A 23,472-nucleotide genomic window follows, 5' to 3' on the forward strand; every position below is an offset into this window, starting at 1 on the left:
AGAAACCCAATTACTTTGCTTCCTACAGAACCGGATATTGCAGTAGCTCTAGTTTGAGAATAGCAGTAAAACATTACTAAAGCCAGTAGGATACACAAAAATAACAGTATTTAGACACAGAAGGCCAAGTTACCTGCTAATGTTACATAGACAAACCTCCTAAAAAAAATAAACACTATGCTTCACTGATAAACAAAGTTTATAGCTGACTGTCCCTTTTAATAGACAGCTATGGATTTAAAGAACAATCAACACTACATTTCTTCCCTCTTGTCTTAATTATTGTTCTACATAGTTACAAACGATGAATAAGGAAGAGGAAAATTAGAAGACAAATTAATTCCTTAATCTATCAGAAAACACTGTAGGATTATAAAAAACAGAATTACCCATAGAAGAGCTACGTGTGCATATTGGAACAGAAGGAAAAATACTTGGTATGCAGGAAAAATAAACATGAGTAACCAGAAAGAGTTGTTTACCCTCTACAATAACAACAGTCTTAACATTACCAATTTGGATAGCAGATAACCACACAGCCAAAGTACTCAAATCTCAGACTGGGTTGATATATCATTTTTAAGCACCACAGCTTAAAACAAAACAAAAAACACACACCTACAAAAAACCACCCTTACGAGGAAGTTTTCATTCAGCTATAAAAATAAGCAATGCCTACCAATGTTATTTATTTTTCTTTAATAAAAAGAAAAGATTTTTTTTCTTCACATTTAACTCCCCTCGCTTTTGGTATTAGTATGTGGGTCAGCCATGGTTCTGCAACAAACCTTCTATCACAAACCGGGAAAATCTTCAAAGAATTCTTTTCAATCAGTTGTTGAAATAGAAGCAATATTCCATTTTCAGTAACGGTGCAAGTAAATTGTCTTTCTGAATATTGTTGGGGGAACAAAATAGTAAAAGTATGCAGTTGCACGTGACCATGTCAGTAAATATGTGTATGAACAGTCTAGGAAGTATTCCCATTGCCACACTAAAACATTTTATATATATGCTGTCATCACCTTGTCAAGATCTGGCAATACCACGTTAGTTACATATTACAGATCATATCATTCAGAGGGAACAGAACATTCTGAGTGTGCCTCAAAGTGACATGGAAAAGCTCAAGGCACAGGCTTCTATTTGTTTGTTTTGAAGCTCCGGATACTGCTTATCTGTTCAGGATGCCCCAACTTTTCCATGTTCCCTTATAAATCCCAATAATTGCAAAATAATATTCTCAAGATAGTGACAGAGCCAGCACTACTCCTTGTCAGTCACACAATAAAACAAGATGAGCGACTTGCCCAACGTCATGCAAGAATTCGTGGAAATGTCAAAAAAAACCCACAGGGATCTCCTGAGTGCAAGTCAAGTGCTTTAACCACAGCATTTTTCTTACTTCTAAAGTGTGCTCCTAATCCGACCTTGTTTGCTCAGAAGATATTCCTAAAGCTAAAGTTCTACAGAGAGCACTAACATTTCTTCCTATGAGTATTTTAAATCAGATTTGACTAATCCAGCCAACATAATAAACAATCCAAGTCTTCCTCAAAAGCCAATTCAAGCTTAAAATTTAAGACTTACAATTTTTGGGTAACTTAAAAAAAAAAATCCTACTGTTACACTGCTTGGCCTCACATGAAATACCATAAAAACATTCATTATTTTAACAAGACTTCCACCTGAAGACCGTGAGCTACTTTAAAATAAGCTGTGAAGTACATGAACTTTTGAAAGCTTATTCAAACTTAATCCCTTCAAATATTTTAAGTATACAATGCTGCACACCCATGGGCTTCAGGGTACAAAGACATCCCCACGAGGTAACAACTAAAGCATTGTATCTGATGTGCTCTATACCTGTACAAGGCAAGTACAGATGAAACGGGGAAAGAAAGTTAAGGGGAGTTTGCTGCCCTTAAGAGACACAACTGGAGATACCGACATGCACTCTAGGATAGCCAGATGAAGAGGATGAATCCCAAATTATAGAAACTCCAGGCAAATACAAGGGCATCGGGACATCCTTCAGAACATAACGGTGGTTGTTATCCAAATCACAGAAAAGGTGAAACTGAGCAAGTGACAGCACACAAGTAAGGATATGCAGAGAGAACACTCGCCTTGGATGCATCCTGTTCGGTGGAAGAATACATAATGTTTTCTTCTCTGCTCAGGTGATATCACCGACATCTTTTTTTGATACCTACACCAACTTTGAATCAGTCTTCCCCCCCCCCCCCAAGAAAAAATAATTCTGAAAAATGAATATAAACAATTACCCTACAGAAAATTTTTATCAGTTGACAAAATTCAATGGATCTCTAAGATTGTTTTACATGTTGTATACATTTTGCAGGGTGGACATCAATTTAGTGGTGCCCTTCCTTCAAAAACACGTGACATTTGTTGCAAGCTATTCCTTTATCTATTACAGCATCTTCTCTTAATGTTTCCAATGGGAATGCAGTTCTGAAAAAATACTTTTGCATTTAAAGACAGCACCTTGGTAAGAAGAAAGGTGTGAAATGAAAGAAACTTGTAAAGCCCACCTGAAATGTAACCAGAAGTTCAAAACCAGGTGTGCACTTCTCTGCACTAACGCTTGCTTTGCACTGGAGAACATATGACAGGGTTTTCATTAGCCCACTATTTGGGACATTTAAATGCTGGAGTACTGTATGTCAGACAAAAAAAAAAAAAAAAAAAACCACAAACAAACACACACCAAACAAATAATCCTCTGGTAATTCAGGAAATCATTTCCAACTTTCCGTTTTAGGTTTTCAAACTGGATATTCCAGATTTTAATTGAAAATATCGCGGCAAATACAAAGTAGAGGAATCCCTTCAGATAACACGAGTCTGTCTGCAACAGCAGATAAGAATATGTAAAAAATAAACAGGTAGTTTCCTATACCTGTGGAGATTTATTTACAGTGCCATTTGAAACACTGTCATAGCTACCTTTACACCAGCTAGAGCTTGACTGGCTTTCATAAATGCACATATATTTGAAACTTGCACCTAAAGCCCCAATTTCTGCCCATAACAGCAGCAATCCACATCAGCACCTTCCACCCTCCAGTATCACTGAGCGAACAGTCCAGCTCCGTCACTCACAAACAATCACCTTGGAAGCATATCACAGAATAAGCTCGTTGCTTGCATCCAAATTTTGCATTCCTGACACAGAATAGCTTGTTCTAGTCACTGATGCAAAAAATGCGATTTTACAACTAACAGTTGTACGGTAAACTTCAAAGCTCTCGGCTCAAACGGTATCACTGTGATTGGCCACGCAGATAGAACGCAGCACGAGGCAGAGCTCTGGCTGAACAGCGCAACACAGCAGACAAGGCAAAAGGTGTTCAGTAAGGGGACGTAACTATGCACATGGAAAACGGAGGTTCAACAAGTCAAGACAACAGCTGAACAGGGCGCAACACCAGCTCACGAGGAGCCCTGATGGTTTCTTTTTGACAGCTCAGGTGCTTCAAGCATCGTATGTCTTCCTCAAGGGTCAGAAAAAGAGTCCAAAATTGAATCCACCTTTCACAAATTTTAATCTTATTCCTTAACTATAAAACTGCTTTTTGGCTCCTTTCCTATTAGTGGAAATAAGCAAAGCGTGGAGTAGGTAATATACAGGGGTTGCTCTGGACAGACATCAGTGTAGACCAGTGGTCCATCTTGTCCTGTCTTTAGTCGTTGACAGCAATCGATGCTTCAGAAAGGCATTAAGCCCAGTGAAAATTAACTAGCTTCTGAATGAGGTTTTTGCCTCTTGAGACAAAAATACTTAAAGCGATACAAAAGATTATAACAATAATAGGAATAGTGTGTCAGTGGGATTTCCATCTATGTTTAAAATTAGAAATGTGAAGATTGCCCTAATCAGTTTCCCTCAATTCACACACGCATGAATACTCCACATGCATTACTGAAAGGCTGCTTATGAGTATTGGCAGCTACTAATGACTTTGCAGAAAAAAAGGCAAGGAAATAGTTGATGGGAGGGAGAAGGGAAGGATAAAAGGACAAGAAGGAATTGCATAAACATAGAAGATGTGATCCAAAGTCCAATAAAGCCAATGGAATGATGCATACTGACTTCAGAAGTCATACGAGATGGAGTCTGAAAAGGCAGAGAACAGATTTCAGGCCTAATGGTAGGCATGTTATTTCTCCAAATGTTCTACAACAGAGGACATGATGTTTACTCCAAAATGATCATCGGTAAGAACAGAGACACAGCCCATTTTTCTCTCCCTTTAAATGGCTCTGGCAGCTATTTCTAACGTGTGATATATAGGAACTCTTTTCCTTCCCGCCACCCCACCCCCCCCCCCCATCGCATGTCCTAAAAAAAGATACTATCCACACACTCTCACGTCTATCAGACTGTGTTAGTAGCCACACAACCACAGCCCTCAGGGATAATGACAATCACATGAGCTATGAATTACATGCCCTGCTTGAAAAAGTGGCAGTCGGTGACTACTTTGAAAATCCTGCTCGCCCTTCGTCATATTCCAGTTAGAAATGAGAAAAAGGAGCATGGCCAGCCTTTATCCTGATGACTGTTCCTGTAGGAGCTATTACCTAGAAAAGAAATAATACGGGAATAAAGTTCCATCCGAACCCAGCAACGTGTTCAAATGCAGTGTATGGTCTGGGTTGCTCAGCAGGCAAGATGAGACGATGACTACAAGTTCTTTCAGATCTTTACAGAGGAGGAAAAACTTAAAGTCTGAGCATATTTCAAGGCTGTATTTAGTCAGCAGCCTCAGCGGTCAGCAGCTGAAGGCAAAAAATACTGTTTTGCATGACATAAAAACAAATGCATGCAAAATCCTTTGTTGTGCCACTGCATAAACTTCTTGGCTGCACAATTTATGACTACTGGTTAGAAAAAAAAAAAAAAATAGAACTACTCTATCTGTTCTTCACTTTTGATTGTATAGAAAAGCAGTTGAATGCAGACTGTATACTGAACAGAAGACCAAGAAAAAGTGAGTTTGGTACTGTGCCCAGGCAAGTTAGCCCTAGGACCCAAACCAGTGCCATTTAAAGGCGCTGTAGTATACGATGGAAATGACACCAGCAAGAACCCAAAAATGCTATTTTACAAGGAGCAGCCTGATAAATAAGCAATTTAAAGAGGATTTCTAATAAGTATTTTGGCTCCAAAAATTATGTTGTGCTAATAAATAGAATCTGTCAGCACAGATGGGGAAAAATAAGAGGTAATAGAAGCAGAAACATTTCCCAAACAGTTTCAGGCTAAAACTATTATTGAAGCTTTCCCTTGCCTTTCTGGAAACATGAATACAAGAGCACTGTCCTGGGGCATGAGACCAAGTAAATGAAGCTGACAAGAAACAAGACAACAAGATTACAGAGACTTCACCACCAACTGCTTTTTACTACGTACGCACACAGAGCACATAAAACAGGTTCATGATCTCAGGTACTATTACCACAACATGGATACTAAGCAATGCTATTAGATGAACAGCACCAGGGAACACAAGGTACACTTCTGTTGCCGTTTAGCTATGAATTTCAGTGACAGCTCTTGCCTGAAAAGCTGTTGCCCCAGAAACTTCTCCATTTCCTTCCTACCATTGCGCCAGATCCCAGCATAAGTATACTTACACACCAGTCCACAGACACACAGTCACATTATCTTAAAGGTCTGGATCTCCATAAAACACGAGTATTGTTTGCAACGTAGGTACCGTGATAGGCAAGACCTCCATGATGACCTGCAACAAAACCACCTCCTCCCTTCCTTTGCCCCTTACTCTTTGGTGCTACTAGAACAAGCGCTTCCCTCCCTTGTTCTTGGTGAAATCAATCACATTCTTTGTCAAGGTGCTGGGAACAAGAAGCATCAGTAAAAAGGTAGCTGCTGGAAACACCTGTGAGTCCTTCCAAAAAATAAAGGATTCTTGAGATTCTCCTTAGCCCTATCACAAGTTGCCTCTAAATAAAGTTCAGTTCTTGCTCATATATGCCTTGAATCTGTCAGTACTAAAACACTTTTTAAGAGGGAAGATAAACATTTAGGTATGAGGAAACAAGCAGAGAAAGCGATGTGGGCATATGTCGGACTCTGTTCTCATGCAGCGTCACCACGCAGTAGACCTGGTGGAGATTACTCAGCACCCAGTCATGATAAATGGAGACCCCTCGAAGGGGCAGGTTTACTGACTGAGGTCTGTGGACTGGCCAATTCCATTTCATCAGCCTATTACTCACTGTAAACGTGTGGAAAAACACATCTGTTCTTACTTCTCTGTATATACCAGATATGAAAGGAACCAAAAGCCTGTCTAAGCAAAAGCAAGAGCATGACAAGACTACCCTTAAGATAAGGCCTTATTCTCACGGCACAGTCTCCGTTCCCCATGCCTCAGACAGACGTTTGCTAACACAATGGAAGGTGGCTCTCTGTACTCCCTCTCTCACATCAGATAAACCAAAATACCTCTCGGTGATAGTACAAGACAACATAGTTGCTTGGGTTGAGCAACAGACAGCCAAGAAACCTTTCCTTTACCCTGGGCTCCACAGCGACTAGTCTCACGTGAGGAACTATATGGGGTGATCAGCCGGTCTACGTGACAAACAAAGCAAGCAGTGTGGGGTCCTGAGGGGCAGTTTGGAAGAAGTCAAGATCTTTACACCTAAAGTAACAGGTGAAAGACATCTGACTCTTCAAACAAGCAACCCGTTCCAGTTGTACTTCCAGCATGGAAAATTAATAGAAAAGAATAAAAGGTAGAACTGGTATATCATCCAGGAAAGTTGGTCTTAGTATGTCTTAGCTACATGGACCACACAGCCATTATGCCAACTGGCTTATGTGCACCCACACTACCTGTATCCCAGCAAGAAATATTCATTAAAATTAGTTCAGCTAAAGGCATATGAGAGATAGAATCTACTTCTCCGCAGAGCTAGTTAAGAGCATTAGTTATAGTTTGTGCAAGACTGTGCATAAATAGAACTTAGTGAATCCTTTTTAGGAGATGGAAGAGAAAGACATCAAAAATGCTTCTGCTTGGCCACATTTTCCCTTTTCTTCTCAACTGGAATTTTTATAAGATGTATCTTTTCATATGGATCTCCAAAATCCTTCCTAAACTACGTCATTGACAGCTACATATAGTCTGTCATTACTAGATTTCTCTTCATGCTCCCTTCTTTAAATATTGTGCAAGCTTTACCTGTTCATTAACACGAGTAAAGCAGCCTTAATACTGCCACCGAAAGTGTTTTCTAACAGATACCACTGAGTTACGCTGGCTTTCGGAATAGGTTCTTCTTACTAGACCTAGAATTATATCTGCATATTCAGCTGAGACAAGTCCGGGGATGGAGATGTTCTGCACTTCCAGCAGCAGATCCTCCTCTAAGTGCAGACTGACTTTCACGTACAGAAAGGGCTGAGTGTTTAGGTGGTGGTCAAAGCCCCAAAGGAATACTAAGCAAAGAAATGTTTCTCAGTCCATGAGAGCTAAATAAGGAATGGCTTGCTCATCAATGAAGCTTGCTAAATACCCATGGTGAGCACGTTCCCTTGTTATTTTGCCATACAAACCGTATTTTTAGTTATCACTGAATTGTTATTGTGCTGTGAATAAGAAGCGGTTGTAAATAGGAAGGATTCTACTGCAGAACTGGGGGCCAAGCTGGAAACTGTTAGAAACAGGCATCACTCTAGTCACATACCTCAAATATTTACTCCCTTATGCGAGCTGAGAGCGTGACAAAATCTCTGGTAGGCAGTGGTCCGCACAAAGAGTTTGTGATTCCTTGAACTAAAATACTAAATTAGAGTTAGGCTTTTCTTCACGCCATGACTCCTCTGCTCTTTCTGGGAATTATGGAGATTTTTAAATAGTACTAATCCTCACTAGCAGATGGTAGTAGCACTTTGTCAGAGCATTATTACATTTAACTTAACGCTTTGGAATTCTAATGCAACAGCTCCAAGACGTACTCCTCAAACCCCTCCATAAAAGAGCCGTTTCAAAGCTTGCATCTACATCTGCTGCTGTCCACTGACTTCTTATGATGGTAAGAAGTGGCCTTTGAAACAGCAGTATTAAAAATGATAAAACACCTTCAAATCCAAAACGGTCAGCAGGAACCTATGAAGCAAACCGCAACCAGTAACCTCTGCTGTATTGCTAAAGCAACGTGAAACAACAAAATACCTCTCCGTAGCACTAACTCCTGAACCTGCCTCAAAACCCAAACACTGGTTATTCCTAAGTAGCAGACATTTGTTTATTCATTGCGGATTCCTGGAGGTGAGAGGGAAAGAAAACGGCACACACTTGTGCTACAGAGAGGATTAGGCAGAATGAAGGGATGGGAGTTACGGGGACAACTTTTAACAGCTTCCAAAACACTGGCACCAACAATTTCAATATTCTATTTGTTACTCCAATCTAGTGATGTGAGGACCTTGTTTATATAAAGTCAGCTTCTCTCTCCCTTTCATGTTCTGGATGGGAGTCTATAAACCTAGAATTTTGTGAAAACAGTTGTACTCCTTACTTGACACAACACAAAGAGCCAATTAATTCTAGCCTCAGGGACATTTGGCAGTCTTACAAAAATGGGGGGGGAAAAAGTGCATCCCTTAAAAAAAAAAAAAGTTAAAAAGAAACCCCATGGTATTTTGTTGAGTTTTTATTTTAACTCCTAAATCCTGCAGAAGATGATTTTTCTTAGCAGCAGCAGTTTCCAAATGCTATCATTATCTCCCTTCCCCTGAGGAAGTATTTACCTCCTTCCTCCCATACATCATTCAGCCCTGTTATTAGAGATCATTGATCTCAAACAGAAAAATATTTTAAAACCTATTATCCCCAACTCTTATTGTGTCCTGTTTAGAGGAAACAGAAGTCAGCGGCTATCCCTTTGCTGCTTTGAAGGGGTGTAGGGACAAGGCTGGGTGTTGACAGAAAACCAGATTTTAGCCTCAACAGCCCAAATGAGGACGTATGCCACAAGATAAGTGTGAAAGCATATCCACTCACCACTCCGGCACTTCACCGAAGAGAGGTCTAACTTTTAATTCAAGCCATTCAGCTATTCAAGAGAGGAGAAGGTCCCCCTCTCACTCCACGGAAGACACCGCAGGCTGTGAATCCAGAAGCACTCTGCACTATTTTCCCTTTCCTTCCTTCCTAAATTAGGTCAAAAGTCAATGGAGCAGAAGCTGTGGCTGTGTGCATCCCTTCTTCCCGCTCGCCAGCCACAGAAGCTGAGCCTACATGGAGGCACAGTACAGACCGGCAATAAACTGCTGCACAGAGGAAGCAAAGGAAGATTATTTAAACAGAGGGATAATGCTAAGGCACGGGGAGGTACATTACACTTGGAGTTATCCTGGGAGCAGCGGGGTGGAAGATGACACTGCAGTACTCCTTGTTTGTACCTGTGCACAATGGTACTAGGCAATACAGAGATAAAATGAATCTCGCTTTTCTGCAAAGTAACCAGGTACAATTATCAGCTAAAGAAAAAAAAAAAAAGTTAAGATCTACCACACAAATCAAATACAAAACTAGAGAGGCTGGACGGGGAAAAACAATCCCATTTTCTAATCTATAATTTAGTTTCTTTAAAACTTAATATTATCTTCTAGATACATTGTTCTCAAAGGATTGTAGGCATTATATCATTATTCTTTTCAGTAATATTTGGGTCATTCCAGTGCCTCACTCCTTTACATTTCCCAACCTTCCTCCTATGCATACACATATATCCCCCTCCCAAATGTTGAAGGCCCAGTCTCCAGCCCACGTAAGTGTAACCTTACCTGCTATTCCCTAGGAGTATCTTGTACTCTTACAAAGCTCTTCTGGCCCATCACTCAGCGCAGCCCCCTCCAAATATGTTTCCTGCATCCCTTCACCACCCAACCACCCTCCCACCACTGCCAACCACAAGCCTCCACCCCCTTCCAAAACTCCCATGTAGAAGGCACCACCAGAACCTTCCCCACACTGCTCCTTCTCCCAGAGCCTCTCTGCGGCAGAGAAAGCCCTAACAACACTTGGTTTCCTGCTGACTCGTGCTGTCCTTTACCTGCAAACTCCTCCTCTCCATGCAGCTAGACACAGCATCGATGATGTCCCTAAGACATCACCCCCCGTGATGGTGATCGCCAAAAGTGCTGTTGATCATTCCCTGTCTAGCTTATATATTGTATACAGGCCACGTTTTTCTCCTGCTCAATCTCCTCAGCCATTTTATTTGATGTAGTCCCGATACTCTTTGCAGCACTGGCAAAAATGAGAGGACTTTTTGAAGTACATTGGTGTTTCTCATGTATCTCCAGGACGCAATCCAATTCCATACCAGGAGAGCTACTCCAAGGAGCTGGAAAATCATTTCTCTAGATTGTTCCAATATTTCAATAACATTCCAGAAACTCCTAGCTAATGAGGCTGCAGATGCTTTCAGAATCACTGATTATGTTTAAACATCTCTTTTAAACAAAGTAGGGCATTTTGCGACATACCTTGTTCCACCCTACCGAAAAGTGCTCTTCTCTTTCTACCTAGACCTCTTCCAAAACTGTACTATGAAATATTTGTCTAAATAAGAGAAACCGAGAGTCAGCGAGCGCATACGCATAGCCATGCATTAGTTCCTGTACTAGGTAAAGCCTGAGTGGTATGTCGGCAGCTGATGAGATTATGATTGGCAAATTAAAACCAATTTAACCAATGCTATTGGCAATAAAGCATTGTAGGTAATGATTACACACACATTGCTGGCCTTCACTTCCCATCAACTCTTACCTCACAGCACAGCAGCTTTTGTTCTCACATGCCCCAAACCAGGGAAGCACTGACATCAGCCCCAGTATCTGCCCTGTCACTGCATCCCTGTAAGACATATCTACGCGCTTTCATTCCTTCGTACCCAGAGCGATCATTCACAAAAAATGAATGAATGAATCTGTCTCTCAAAAGACGTCAGAAGATTTGCAACTTTGTCTCTTGGTGTACAAACTGTCTGAGTTGCAGAGAGAGCCAAGCCCTCTCTTTTACTTCATCGTGAAGTCTTCTGACAGCTGACTTTTTGTTTCATATTTGTACAGCTCCTAGCACAGCGGGGTGCCATTTCAAGATTTGTATTCATGTTATGACTTCCTGCAAGTAAAAAGCCTCCCAAATCTCTGTGTTTTTACTTAAGGTAGAAACTAATATCATCCCAAATTACCGAAAAATCCAGCCAATTATTTTCAAAAAGAATAATCCCTCTGATTATCGAAAAAGTGTGTGTTTACACATCATATATACATACACAAATACATGCCCCATTGCTAGTTAGTAACCTGTATCATGGAGCTGGAAATTTAAGTAGTACATTTTAAAATATATTCATAGCAGATATATCAGTGGATAAACTGCAATATTGCTTGGGTCTATATGTTCACAACAGGGAGAGCTGAAGAAAGACTACCCTTAGGCATGATAACCAACTTTTGGGGGTATCTTTGTCTCAAAAGAGGTCAAATAAGTGGAGTTCCAGAGAAATAAAAAGCAGCTGTATCTGTTCAAATAACAGACATTTGTGTTATATGTTTAACTTTATTCTTCCTAGAAAGAAAAAAGCAGGTATTTAAGAGCATAGAGACCATCACAACTGCTTACAATCAACTTGGAATACAAGAGAGAAAGAAATGAATAAAAATAGTGAGAGGGAAAAGCACATGTATTTTAATACGACCAATAACAGCTATCGCCTTTCACTTGTCATTTAACACACAGCCTGTACTGTATGCTGGCTGTACACTGCCAGTACTCCACAGTGGCTTTGCCGAGTGAGAACCACATCTTTCCTACTGTTTTTTTCCCCTTTATCAACTCTCCAGTACATGAAATGGTTTAAAAATATTCTCAAACGTTTACGCTGCACACTATAAAGACTGCAAGAAGGCAAAGGGTATACAACAACAAATATCCTTGCTTAATAGTGTGTTTGGTCCAGAGATGTCCCCACTGTGTGCTTTCAGGCCACGGTATTCTGCCAGGCAACTTTTAATACCGGTTGCAATCAGTGAGGTAACTCTGCGATAGCCTCTTGTCACCCGAGAAAGACAACTGACATCTTCAAAACATCTCAAGGGCTCAGGAGCCTAAGCTCACCTGGCAGTCAGTCAGACTTGAGCTCCTGCACGCTTTAAAAACAAATCAAGTTACCATCTGTCATCAGGTCTGGGTCCCGAACACAGGTTTTGAGTTGGAGTCCCAAGGCAGGGCAGCCTGCCTTGTGCACATTTTCATTTCTCTATTTAAAAACGATTTGCAAAAGGGGTCATTGTTATATCTGTGTATGCTAAAACAAGGCACAGCAAATCCAGCCCTGACGTTCAGGTCGGCTGCTACGCCATCCTCTGCTCTCTCTGTGGCTCTTCATGCAGAGCTACTTTCCACAACACCAGAGTGGTGCTATTTGATTTTGATTTATCACAAGTGAATTATTATAATGAAATCACCAACTCGATTTAAGCCTCTGAGAAAGATATGGTTGGACTAACAAAAAATTGTTCTGCAAAACAAGCAATTATTGTTAGGTTCACTAGATATTGGCCTTGGCAATCCAACTGATTATAGAAAGTTAATGATTTAAAAAGCAATGAAGAAATAAGAGATTAAATCCTTTAAATCGGCATGAAAGACTCCAAGAGGAATTTTACAGTGATTTTCACTGCATATTTTATTAGATATGTGATATTTTATTCATGGGTAAAGCAAATATAACAATTAGGAATAATTAGCATTTCAGCACAAAGTATTATCTAATAGGTTAAAATACACATATAATTCTTCATTTAAATTCTATGTCTTCACATTTTCCCCTCTCTGGTTCAGAACTTTTCCATTTAGCATAGCACTTACAGGAACATTATACAGCTCCCAAAGAAACAAACAGAAAACTAGTGGCTCTCACCCTTGATATCTTATTTTCCTCCCTTCCTTGCGTTTTTACTCATTTTCTTTTTTGATTTCCTCTTGAGCATAGCTTGTCAGATAAACCCAGCATAACTTTCAGGAAACTTTTTGCCACCCCATTCCTCCCTCATTCCAGAACTGATATGTGCTATGGGAACCTACTTTAAATTTAACCCTGCACAAAGAAATCCAGCAGTTCACAGTTGACAAAAACCGCACTATTTGTCTCTGTACCACCTCTTCCACTACAACTTTAATGCTACAGAGGAATATGATACTTACTATATTATCCTTTCTCATTAAGCAAGTGTCACTTTTTATGGGGTGTTTTGGTGTGCTGTTGTGTTTTGTTTTTTTAACGCAACACTTATAGGTCACAGATTATCCCTTCCTTGAGCTGATGCAGTTATCCCAGACCAGAGCAAGAACAAGGCTCTCCAGCAGAAGCGCACTCTGTGGTACAATACAGAATACAAACTACCGCCTTCTCTGAATTAAGTGTATTATCACTGAAACTAGGATATAAATTTTGAACCTTACAAAATTACAGCACTGCACAATTTCAAGCCCATTCCCTTGCCAAGTTTCATAACTGTCATCCAAACGCCAGTACATTTCATCTACTAACCTTCACTTTCAGCCTGTGTCCTCCCTGTCACACAGATCAGTTATAACTCTCCAAGTCAATATCCTGGTTTGAGGTAAAACAGAACCAATTTTGTTCAGTAACTTCGCTTCTTAGCTGGGCCTCTTCTAACTACTGAAATTAACTGCGTATTGTGCCTGGGCATCAGCTATAAATGATTGGTCTTATATTAAACAAGAGATTGCGCATGCGGTAGCCCTTGGACCAAAACATTACTAATTACAGTGGTTGCAGACACAAGAGAATCTTTCCTTTACTCCACCACCTCTCACAACCGCTGGGCCAACAAAAACCAGAAACCAAAGCCTGACCACTATAATGAAGAATAGCAGAGGAAACTACGCTGCTGGTACTCACGGGAAGAGACCTGAGTACAGAAAGACATGGCAAGAAAGACACCTTGTCCTCAACCCATTCTTCCACCAGGTGCTTCCATTTTAGTCTCTATGTTTAAATTACTACTTCTACATCAAGACTACACAATTAAGTTCTACTTGGTAGTGGGAGACAACAGCACTTCCTTTTCTCCCTGTGCCGCTTCAAATGCACGAGCCAGCTAAAGTCTGTTCCCCGAAGGTTTTTGCCCAGGCCCACCTTACCCCGTGCTGAGGATGGTTTAACTAGCAAAGCACCACACTTATTTAACATGCATTTAACACATATTCCAGGCCAAGTATCACATTGCACCAGCTCAGCACTGCACCTTCTCCAATACAGTCGACGAGCAACAAAGCCATGGTCAACATTACTCTAAAAAAGGCCGATGTAGCTCATTTCGGTAAGTACTGCAAGCAACAGGTCAACTCCTACTTGCTAATGGACATAGTAGATATTGCAGGAAGATAAAACAACATCACAGAAGGAAAGGAATCACATCCTTATCCAAGCAGCCCAGCAGGAAACCAGTTGCTAGACAGTCAATCAGTCCAGGGTACAAAATGCCCCAGAGAAACATGAGCTTTTGTGCCCAATTCCCAGCCGCTGCCACAGTTTACCAGCAAACTGCCTGTTATGCTTTACTATCGGGCTCTGTCATTCTTGCCTCTTGGCACTTCTAGAAAGCACAAACCAATGAGGATATCTGGGGGCTCTCGGAGATGGGTGTCAGCATGACCAAAGCCATGAACTGGACTGTAAGGCCTACAGGATGCACAGGCGTGGAGCCATCCGGGTTTTGACAGACATGCCAAGGCCTGCCTCTGAAATCAAAGTTTTCTTCCACTTTCACTAGCTTAGATAACAACTTATTCCTTCTGGAATTCAAATCTAACTTAAAAAAAAAAAAAAAAACCAAACCCCAAAGTGACATCTGAGTTTGCAGATGCAGAAAGGAATCCTAGTTTGCCTCATTACCAGTATATCCCCTGAAGTCAACATTTTGCACATACCAAGCTATCATGTATTGCAATATACTTACATAACATGTTTTCAGAGTTTGATTATCTTCTCAAATTTGCTCAAAATATAGATCATCTTGTGAACACTGTTTCCTTTTCCTGTTGGTCACTCTTAAGTCCAAACAGCAACAGTAATTATCTATGTCTAGCAAGATTTTAAACACTGAAGATATAAAACACAAACTACGTTCGGAGAGCACGTAAGATGAAGAGAGTTTTACCATGCTGTCATATGTGATTCCGGTAATTAGGAAAATTAACTAGAAATTGATAGCCAGAATGAACTACTCTTTCGTATAAACCATTTTTAAAATCATTGTTAACGTGCTGGAAAAAAAAAATAAAAATCAAGCAAAGGAGTAGCAGTGACAAAGAGTAAAAATACAAACCTCAAAAGGCAAAAGCCTCCAATAAATTTCAGCAAAAACCAGACTGTCATGGCAGATTATAGATAGCTATATATCAAATGGAAGAAAATGATGTAAGTTCAAGTCTATATCTAGGGAGTAACCTAATGGCTTACAAAAGTCATCTCCTGCCAATACCACTTGCTTTACAGGGCCAGGGAGTGGAAGAGAACCATACTTAATGCCTTTGTTCATTAAGTTAAATGAACCTTAGTTGGTAGGTTTATGTAGTCACAGTCTTAAAAGATTTTTCTCCAGTGTGTTTTTTCAAAGATGGCATTGTGAGAATGAAGGCTCCGTGCATCCATAAGTACTCGTCTGAAAGCGCACAGCAGCAGCAGTGATTGCCATGTCAGACATTTGTTAGGACACCACTTGAAAATGGATGGTTGAGGTTTTTTCCTCTGTCTTTTTATCAAGGACAAAGAACTTGAAGTAACACTAAAAATTATTTAAGAACATGAAAAGGAGCCGCCTGCTGTAGTCAGCAATTCACAGGCTCGGTTTAAAAAAAAAGTCTTCTGAAGTCAATTAAGCAACTCACCTGGATTATGACAGACTCTGGATCAGGCCCAGGTGATCACTAAGAAACACTCCAGAAAGCAGTGACACCTAATGGCAGATGTGCCTTAGGAGGATAGCAAGCCATAATCTGTAGCATGGAAAATTATCCCTCTTTAGCTGCAGAGTAACTAGCACTAAAACACATTACAGGGACTGAAGTACTATGGCAAATCTAAGCACCTGGGAGAGAGTTTAAGGAATAGCATACATAGAAACACAGAGCATGTCACACGTGCTGTGCACTTAAGTAGAACATAGATACTAATAAAACCTACTGGCTGCTAAGCCACAGCGCGCTGTATTCCAGCTCTTCACCCATATGTAACATTTAAAATAAGTACACCCTTGGCACATGCTAGAGCAGAGAAAACAGACCTGAACACTCATCTGTAGACACTATGGGTACGTCGAGATTTTTTTTTTTTAATAAACCCGTTTTGCTTGCTTGTCCCACACTTCACAAAATGTATGTGAGAATACTGTAATGAAGAGTTAGTGACATACACTACATACCTTCTAATGAGGCTTTACCAATAGCACGGCAAATTAAATTCCTATTGCCAATACACAACACACTACAAGCCAAGCTGCACTGTAGTACAACAGCTTACAAGACGAAACATGGATGTGCATACCACCAAGCTAGATGACTCCCTCTTACAAAACAAACAACAAAAAAAAGTACATTCTTAAAAGGCAGTACCATATCAACAGAAGTAGTAAGCAACAGACCCCATGTTGGAATTGCCATGATATTATTATCCACGGTGCAGAAGAGCTTGAAAGTATGAACTGAAAACTCAGGGCCCAGCAATGCTGGGAACTTGTCTAACACAAGGAATGCAGCAGTCCTGGCCTGCAAACTCTAAAAGCTCAGCGGAGTAATGAAAGAGCAGATCTAATTTTCTCTCTCAGAAAAAAAATAAAAATATATAGTGTGTATATATATTAAAATATATACTTAAATCATATGTATAAATATATGTCAAAGCACATATAATATCTATAACTACATATTATACATATTTCCAAACTTGCCATTGAAAATAAAAAAGCTAAGGGCAGTACGCAACTCGCTGCGTCTGACTGAAGCCACTAATAAATATAAAAAACCCCAACTTGAAGTAATCAGGGTGCCTGAGCTATTGCTGCACACTGCTGCAATGAGTTAGCCTTTAAAAATACTTCAGTGTATTTTTTCAGCAAAAACTCTTGTCCCATACTATATGACCACTGCCCTAGGGGATTTCGCTGCACCTAATGCACACATATTTGCATACATGTTTCTATGGGCACAATAGGAAATTCATATGCACATAGAGATGTATTACTATGTACATATCAAGGGGAAAAAAATGAGCACAAAGCACAAAATATAAAAGCATGAGACCATCAGCTTTAGAAGATACAAAGCATACACAAATTGTGCAGTTGACAAGGAATGCCACCTAATCCCTGCTTAATTAAAGCACTGTTCTAAACTGTTTAGGGAGTGAGGAGTGTGGGACGACTGATGTATGAAGAAAATATCAGGCAGCGTGGCTAATCTCAAAGACTTTGGAGCTTTCGAGCTACATAAATCAGAGCGACTTTTTGAATAGCCTCATAAAACACAAAATCATTGCCATTCCACTCACGACTTTCAGATTCTTCCTACAGCATACAGATCATTAGGAAACTTCTAAGCAATCAAGTAATGTGGGGCTGATGAAATTACTCAATCAATGCATGGGCTAAGAGAAGCAGCATAATACAGAATTGCACAGTTTTGACATGAGAACCCCACCCCTTCTTTTTTTATATAGGGGTAAGGAAAATTACAGTGGAGTCGATTCGTCTCAACATTTTCACAAGAGTGCTTAATGTAGTCTTTCTGAACTGCCAGTTCCTATTTACAATAGCAGGGCAGCAGAAACGTACAGACTATAAGCAGCCCTACCAATGTTTAAAATACGATAAAGGAAAATGTTTGGGTTTGGTTTGTTTTTTTTTTTTTTTCCAACGTGTGCATTTACATACACACAGACCTGCTCTAATGATCAAAACCAGCAGCTGTAACCATTGAGAAGACAGAAATATGAAAAAGCCTATCACAGATAAATAACAGTCACCGTACCCCTCCCACTGCCGTCACCAAGTCGTTAATCTCTACTCACTAAATTGTAACATTTTCTGTCATTGCCTAAGAGATGGCTGATAACATACTTCGATACAGAAAACATCCCTCTACAGGAAACACATCAAATAACGCGTAGGCAAGCAAGACAGCGCCTTATACCGAAAAAGTACATGCTATCAGAAAAAGGGTACACACAGGTAACATGTTATTTCTTATGACCATCTGCCCTTCCCAAACATGGGAAAATATTTTCCACTTGAGTATCTTAACTCTGTACAATGAGAAAGAGGTAACACGTTTATTTTGTTTGTTGCTTGAGGCATCAGTACTACCTCTGGTGGTATTTCTTTTCCCCTGAACGGAGCATTTTGGTTTTTTCTTTGGCTTTAGGAATTCTTCTGCAGATAATTTGTTCATAGAGTGCCCTACCACTGCTTTTGCTAACTCATGTAAATAAATACAGTTTATTAGTTACATACGTTTACTTAGCACAAGTGGAAAAAAGCAAAAGGGGGTCAGAACTTGCAGGTCACAAAACACAGTAGTGTTACTAGGGGCCAGATTTTCATCTGTGAGTTGTACGAGTTATAATATTTAGCTGTCTACCCATTTAGTGTTAAATAGTTCTAGTTTCAGATAATTTGTTTTCAGTGTATTCATTCTAGTAAATTTAAAACTCTGTGTAACAATCATCAGTTTGCCATTTTCATAGCAACATAAACTAGTCTATAAAAAGAGGTAATCCCCTTGTCAACCGTACTGATTGTCTCTCAAGACAAATTAATTGTGTGAGAAGCAACTACTTTGGTATTTTTTTTTTTTTTTTTGCTTTCAGTGGGGATTTACTGTGTTGATGTATCTAATCACTGACAGCATTATAAAAAACATTAGTGGTAAAATGTGTTGCACCCATCATATATAAACCAGCAAAACAAACAAAATTATCATTAAGATGAAGACAGAAAAGGTATCACCTCCCTTGATGCTAGTGCAAAGGCACACAGCTCACCCAGCAAGGCTCCTTTAGCCGGCAGGATGGGAGACAAGGGATGGCAAAGAAACTCCTCATCTGCTACACAGTCAAAATTTCCCCTAAAATCCTAAGATTTGATGGGTTTGTTGCAAGCTCCTAAGAAAGAAATGGTAAGACGTAACCGTCTCCTAGTGCCACTTTAACGCTCTACAACCGGGAAAAATAGTAATTTTTTTTTTTTTAAAGAGTCATTCTCCCTTTAAAAGGAGGGCATGAAGCGCTGCTTCCCCTGTGCAATATTCGATGCTCCAGTCGTGCACAGCTCTAAGGACTGACCCCTGTAAAGTTGCGGTACTTAAGGGGAGCGGTACCCCGTGGGCTCGGGGGTGCGGAGGGCTACGGGAAGGGCTGGCGCAGCGCTGCCCAAATCTCGGTGTCCTGCAGGAAAGCTCTTGGCGACGGGGTTCTTCCCGCTTCCCCCTTTCACAGAAACCCGCTACGGATCCCCACGCCAGGCACCGGCAGACATATTTATAAAGCCAAGCCCGGCGGGGAAGAGCAGCAAGCTGCCCCACGGCCGGGGCCGGCACCGCCTCGGAGACCTCCCCCCAACCCTCCCCCCCCAGCCCCGGGCGGGACCCTGCCCCCAAAATGCACCTTCCCCGGGGCAGCTCGGCGCCGGCCGCCCCCGCGTTCCCCGGCTGCCGGCTCCGCCTGCGTGCGGTGCCTGCAGATGGGCGAGCGGCCGCGGGGGAAGCGCCCTCCTCTCCTCTCCCACCGCCCCCCCCGCGCATCCCCGGGCCGGCGCAGGGAGGGGGGGACGCGACCCGCTCACACCAGTCACGGCAACAAAACGCCGCTCGGCAGCGGGGCTCGGCGCTTTCCGGGGATGCGCCCGCCGAGCTGGAGGGCTGCCGGGATGGGGAGGGCTCCGGATAACGGGGGGGGGAGAGAAGGGGAACGGGCGGCGGGGAGAGGGGGGGGGAAGCCCGGTGCCCTCTCCCCGGCGGGCAGCGCCGTGCGTGGGCATCACCCGAGCTGCCCCGCCGCGGCCGGGAGGGGGGGCCCGCCACCGCTGCCACCTCCCCCCCACCCCCCTCCCCCCGCCGCCGGCGGGGGAGGCCGCTACTCTTCCCGGGCGCCGGCGGCCCCAGGGAGGCGCCCGGCCGGGCGGCGGGGTGGCGGCCCCGGGGCAGCCGGAGCACCCCCGCCCCGGCGGCCACCCGCCCGCCCGCGGGAGGGGAAGCGCTCACGTTGCCAAACCACCTGTTCCGCCGCGGGAGAAGGCGGCGGGATGGAGGGGGTGAAGGAAAGAAAGGGGGGTGCGTGGAGGACACGGCGGTGTGGGAAATAGGGGGAGGCTTGGGGTGTCCCCCCCGCCCCGGCCCGAGGGCGAGCCGGGGCAGGAGGAAGGCAGGTTGGAGCCGAGGGGCTGCGGGGAGGGGGACCGGGGAAGTGCCCGAACACTGCCCCCCCCCCCGCGCCACATCGTCAGCCGCACAAAACCTCAAGGTCTAAAGCACGCACATACCCCCCCCCCAACAAAACAAACCTTTACACAGAGCAGTAGGGGAAAAAGAGGACGCCCTAAAATCCTAGTGGGAAGCGATTATAAGAAGGGAACAAACAAAAAACCAAAAAAAGCAAGCAAGGGATAAAAGAGAGCGGGGGCTGCGGGGGGAGCCTGCCAAGAGAAGGAAGGTTGCAAAAGGAGAGCTGGAAAAGTGTCCAGCAGCACCAGCAGAAGACGCAGCAGCCCCTTACCGATATGAATGATTGAATCTGCAATCGCCGCTTTCCAGGTTCGAGTCCAACAGACGGACACGACCAGGATGAGGGAGAAAACTTCCATCTCCTCCGGAGGTCCAAGGCTTTGTACCAACCGCTTTCTTCGCCAAACGGTGCCACCGCGGAGGATAGCGCGGCGCAGGAAACCCAAGAGTTTTGAGGGGCCGCCGCCGGAGGAGCGCGTAAATCCCGGTGGCTGGCGCACAGCCGCGGCTGGGCAGGGGGCGAGACGGGGGCTCCGAGCGCCTCTCTCCCGGGCGAAACCCCGCGTCACTTCGGGGGGCTCCTGGGCAGCACCAGAGTTGCTGGGAGCGCCGGCAGCAAATCCATCCAAGCCCGGGCGCCGGCGCGGGCAGCGGACGCCTCTGCTGGTCAGACAATCCCCATCCTTCCGCCGGGTCCAGGGATCCGCTCGGTCCCGACTGCTGCACAGCAACTTCCAACCCACACCACGCACACGCTCACACACACACACGCAGACACACAAACACACACGCACGCACACACAACCCCTCTTGGCCGGAGAAGCCCCAGGAGCCCGCAGCAAACCGCTCGCCTTCAGCGAGGGAGGAGGAGCGGGCAACCGGGAGAGAGCAGGCGATCCCGCTTCCAGCAACCAGATTCCTGCAGAAGCCCCCCCGGAGGCCAAAAAAACAAAGTGAACTTCAAGGTAATGCAGATAGTAATGCAGAGATTTCCCCCCCAACACACCCTTTGCTTAAAAAAAAAAAAAAAAAAAAAAAAATTGCTTCCCACAACTGGAAGAAAAATTTAAAAAAAAAAAAAAAAAAAAAAGGAAAGAAATCTGCAAATGAAGCCCGGCGTGCTGTCTCTGTCGCGCAAGGTAGTGGTTGGACAGGGCAGGAGCGAGAGGAGGAGTGCTCGGAGCAAGGCAGAGGAAAGCAGATGATGGTCTGCAGGTTGGTTTTGGAGCTTGCTTTGCTGGTGGTGGGATGCAGAGAGAGCTGGCAGCTCCAGCACCAGCCAGCACGTTGCCTAGAAATGGATCACCTAGGAGAAGGAGAGAGAGCGAGAGATAAGTGCTATCAGCCGGAGAGGGAGAAACAGAGAGAGCGAGCGAGTGAGAGCGCGTCTCTCTAATAACCACCTCCTCCCCCTATCTGCAATACAAGGGAGAAACAAAATAGAGCTCTCATCTCCCTTGAAATCTTCAGCTGGGACTAAGGAAGAGACATAGGCAGGAGTACATAGAGCCTAAAAATACATTAGGGGGAGGGAAAAAGGGGGGAGGGGGGGATGAGAAGACCTGTTTGAAGTGTTATGTTCAGCTTAAAAAAAAGAAAAAAAAAAGAGGGAAAAAAAAAAAGAAAACACACCCCATTTATTTAACCTTGTAACTCCACTGCAGGTATCAAGTTCAAAGCTCGATGGGCACATTTGCTTCTCGGTCTTTGACAACTGAGTCAGGGACATTGCTTGAAGGGGAAAAGAAGAAAAAAAAAAAAGAAAAAAATCAGGGGCACCTGGCCTCAAGGGGAAAACGAAGACCTAAAAATCTATTAATATTACTTTAATTATCTGTGTTCTTGATGGAATTCTCATAATTCTTTAAAGCAATGAATTGGCTTTTTTCTTCCTCTCTCTTTAGGTATTGGAGAAATTTCTATGGGAAAACATTTAAAGCATACTTTTAATGCTCGGGGTACTATGAATTCATTAACCAATTAATCTGCAGACTTCTTGTGCTGTAGTTAAGTACATTATCCCCAATACACAGACAGAAAATTGCACAAAGTTAAGTAAGTTCCTATAAACTAGTCTAAATCCCCACTTTATGTCTTATTACACTCTTTTGACTTTGATTTTTCTAGTCACACTACAGACAGGACACAGACAGCATTGCTCCATCACAGTGGTTATATCCTAAACTCACATAAGCTATTGATAAGACCTGGTGGTCCTTTTAGAAGTCTAAATAGAGGTTGATCAACCCCCTTTCTTCAGAAAGAAGCTTTTTTGAAGGCATCTCCTTATTTATAGCACTTAAGTTCATCATATACGACTTGCATATTTCTCTTGACTTGCACGTGTCTTCTTCCAGCCATGGGACTAGTTAGCAAGCACACTTGTATACCTACAAAATTTAAGGATTTATTTCAACAGGAAGAAATAACGTTTTTAAGAAAAGACAAACTAAATCGGTGTTAAGGAGCAAGATAATCGAATGTATAAAAAAGCCATCATCAGCAATTTCTACGTTACTTATGTCCACATTGGCAGGCGAATACTTCCCCTAAAAGTGGTAACAATCCAAAGGCTTCAAGCCAGATCCAAAGCACAAGGCAGGGCTCAACTTCTCACTGGCTAGAATGGGCTTTTTCTCTTTTAAGAACTGTAACAAGTCACAACTAAAATTGACTTCAAGAGACAAAAGAAAAGGTACATAAAGAGAACAAAAGGCAATGAGCTGTGTGAAGCAGAAGTCTCACAAATTATGTCATTCACATGCTGCATTTGTCCATACTCTCTGTGCAAGTCGCAGATCTGTTATCAATAACAGCAAACAGTAAAAAAGGTGCTTTTTTCTATAAATGACAGTTTGTGCACAGTATCAAT

The 23,472-nt window shown here is 42.6% G+C and overlaps 1 protein-coding gene across 2 annotated transcripts in view; it reads right to left on the reverse strand.

Annotated features, from left to right (window-relative positions):
• Positions 1–20,959, reverse strand: part of GRID2 (glutamate ionotropic receptor delta type subunit 2) — a gene marked incomplete at both ends in the record, with an annotated part of 746,220 nt that extends 725,261 nt beyond the window's left edge. For both annotated transcript variants that reach the window (XM_082482247.1, XM_082482246.1), the window contains one exon: positions 20,872–20,959. In XM_082482247.1, coding sequence (XP_082338373.1) covers positions 20,872–20,959 — 88 coding nt within the window. The remainder of the gene's footprint in view (positions 1–20,871) is intronic.
• Positions 20,960–23,472: the final 2,513 nt, after the last annotated feature.

This window comes from Vanellus vanellus (assembly GCF_965231255.1).
Source record: "Vanellus vanellus genome assembly, chromosome: 4".
NCBI lineage: Eukaryota > Metazoa > Chordata > Aves > Charadriiformes > Charadriidae > Vanellus > Vanellus vanellus.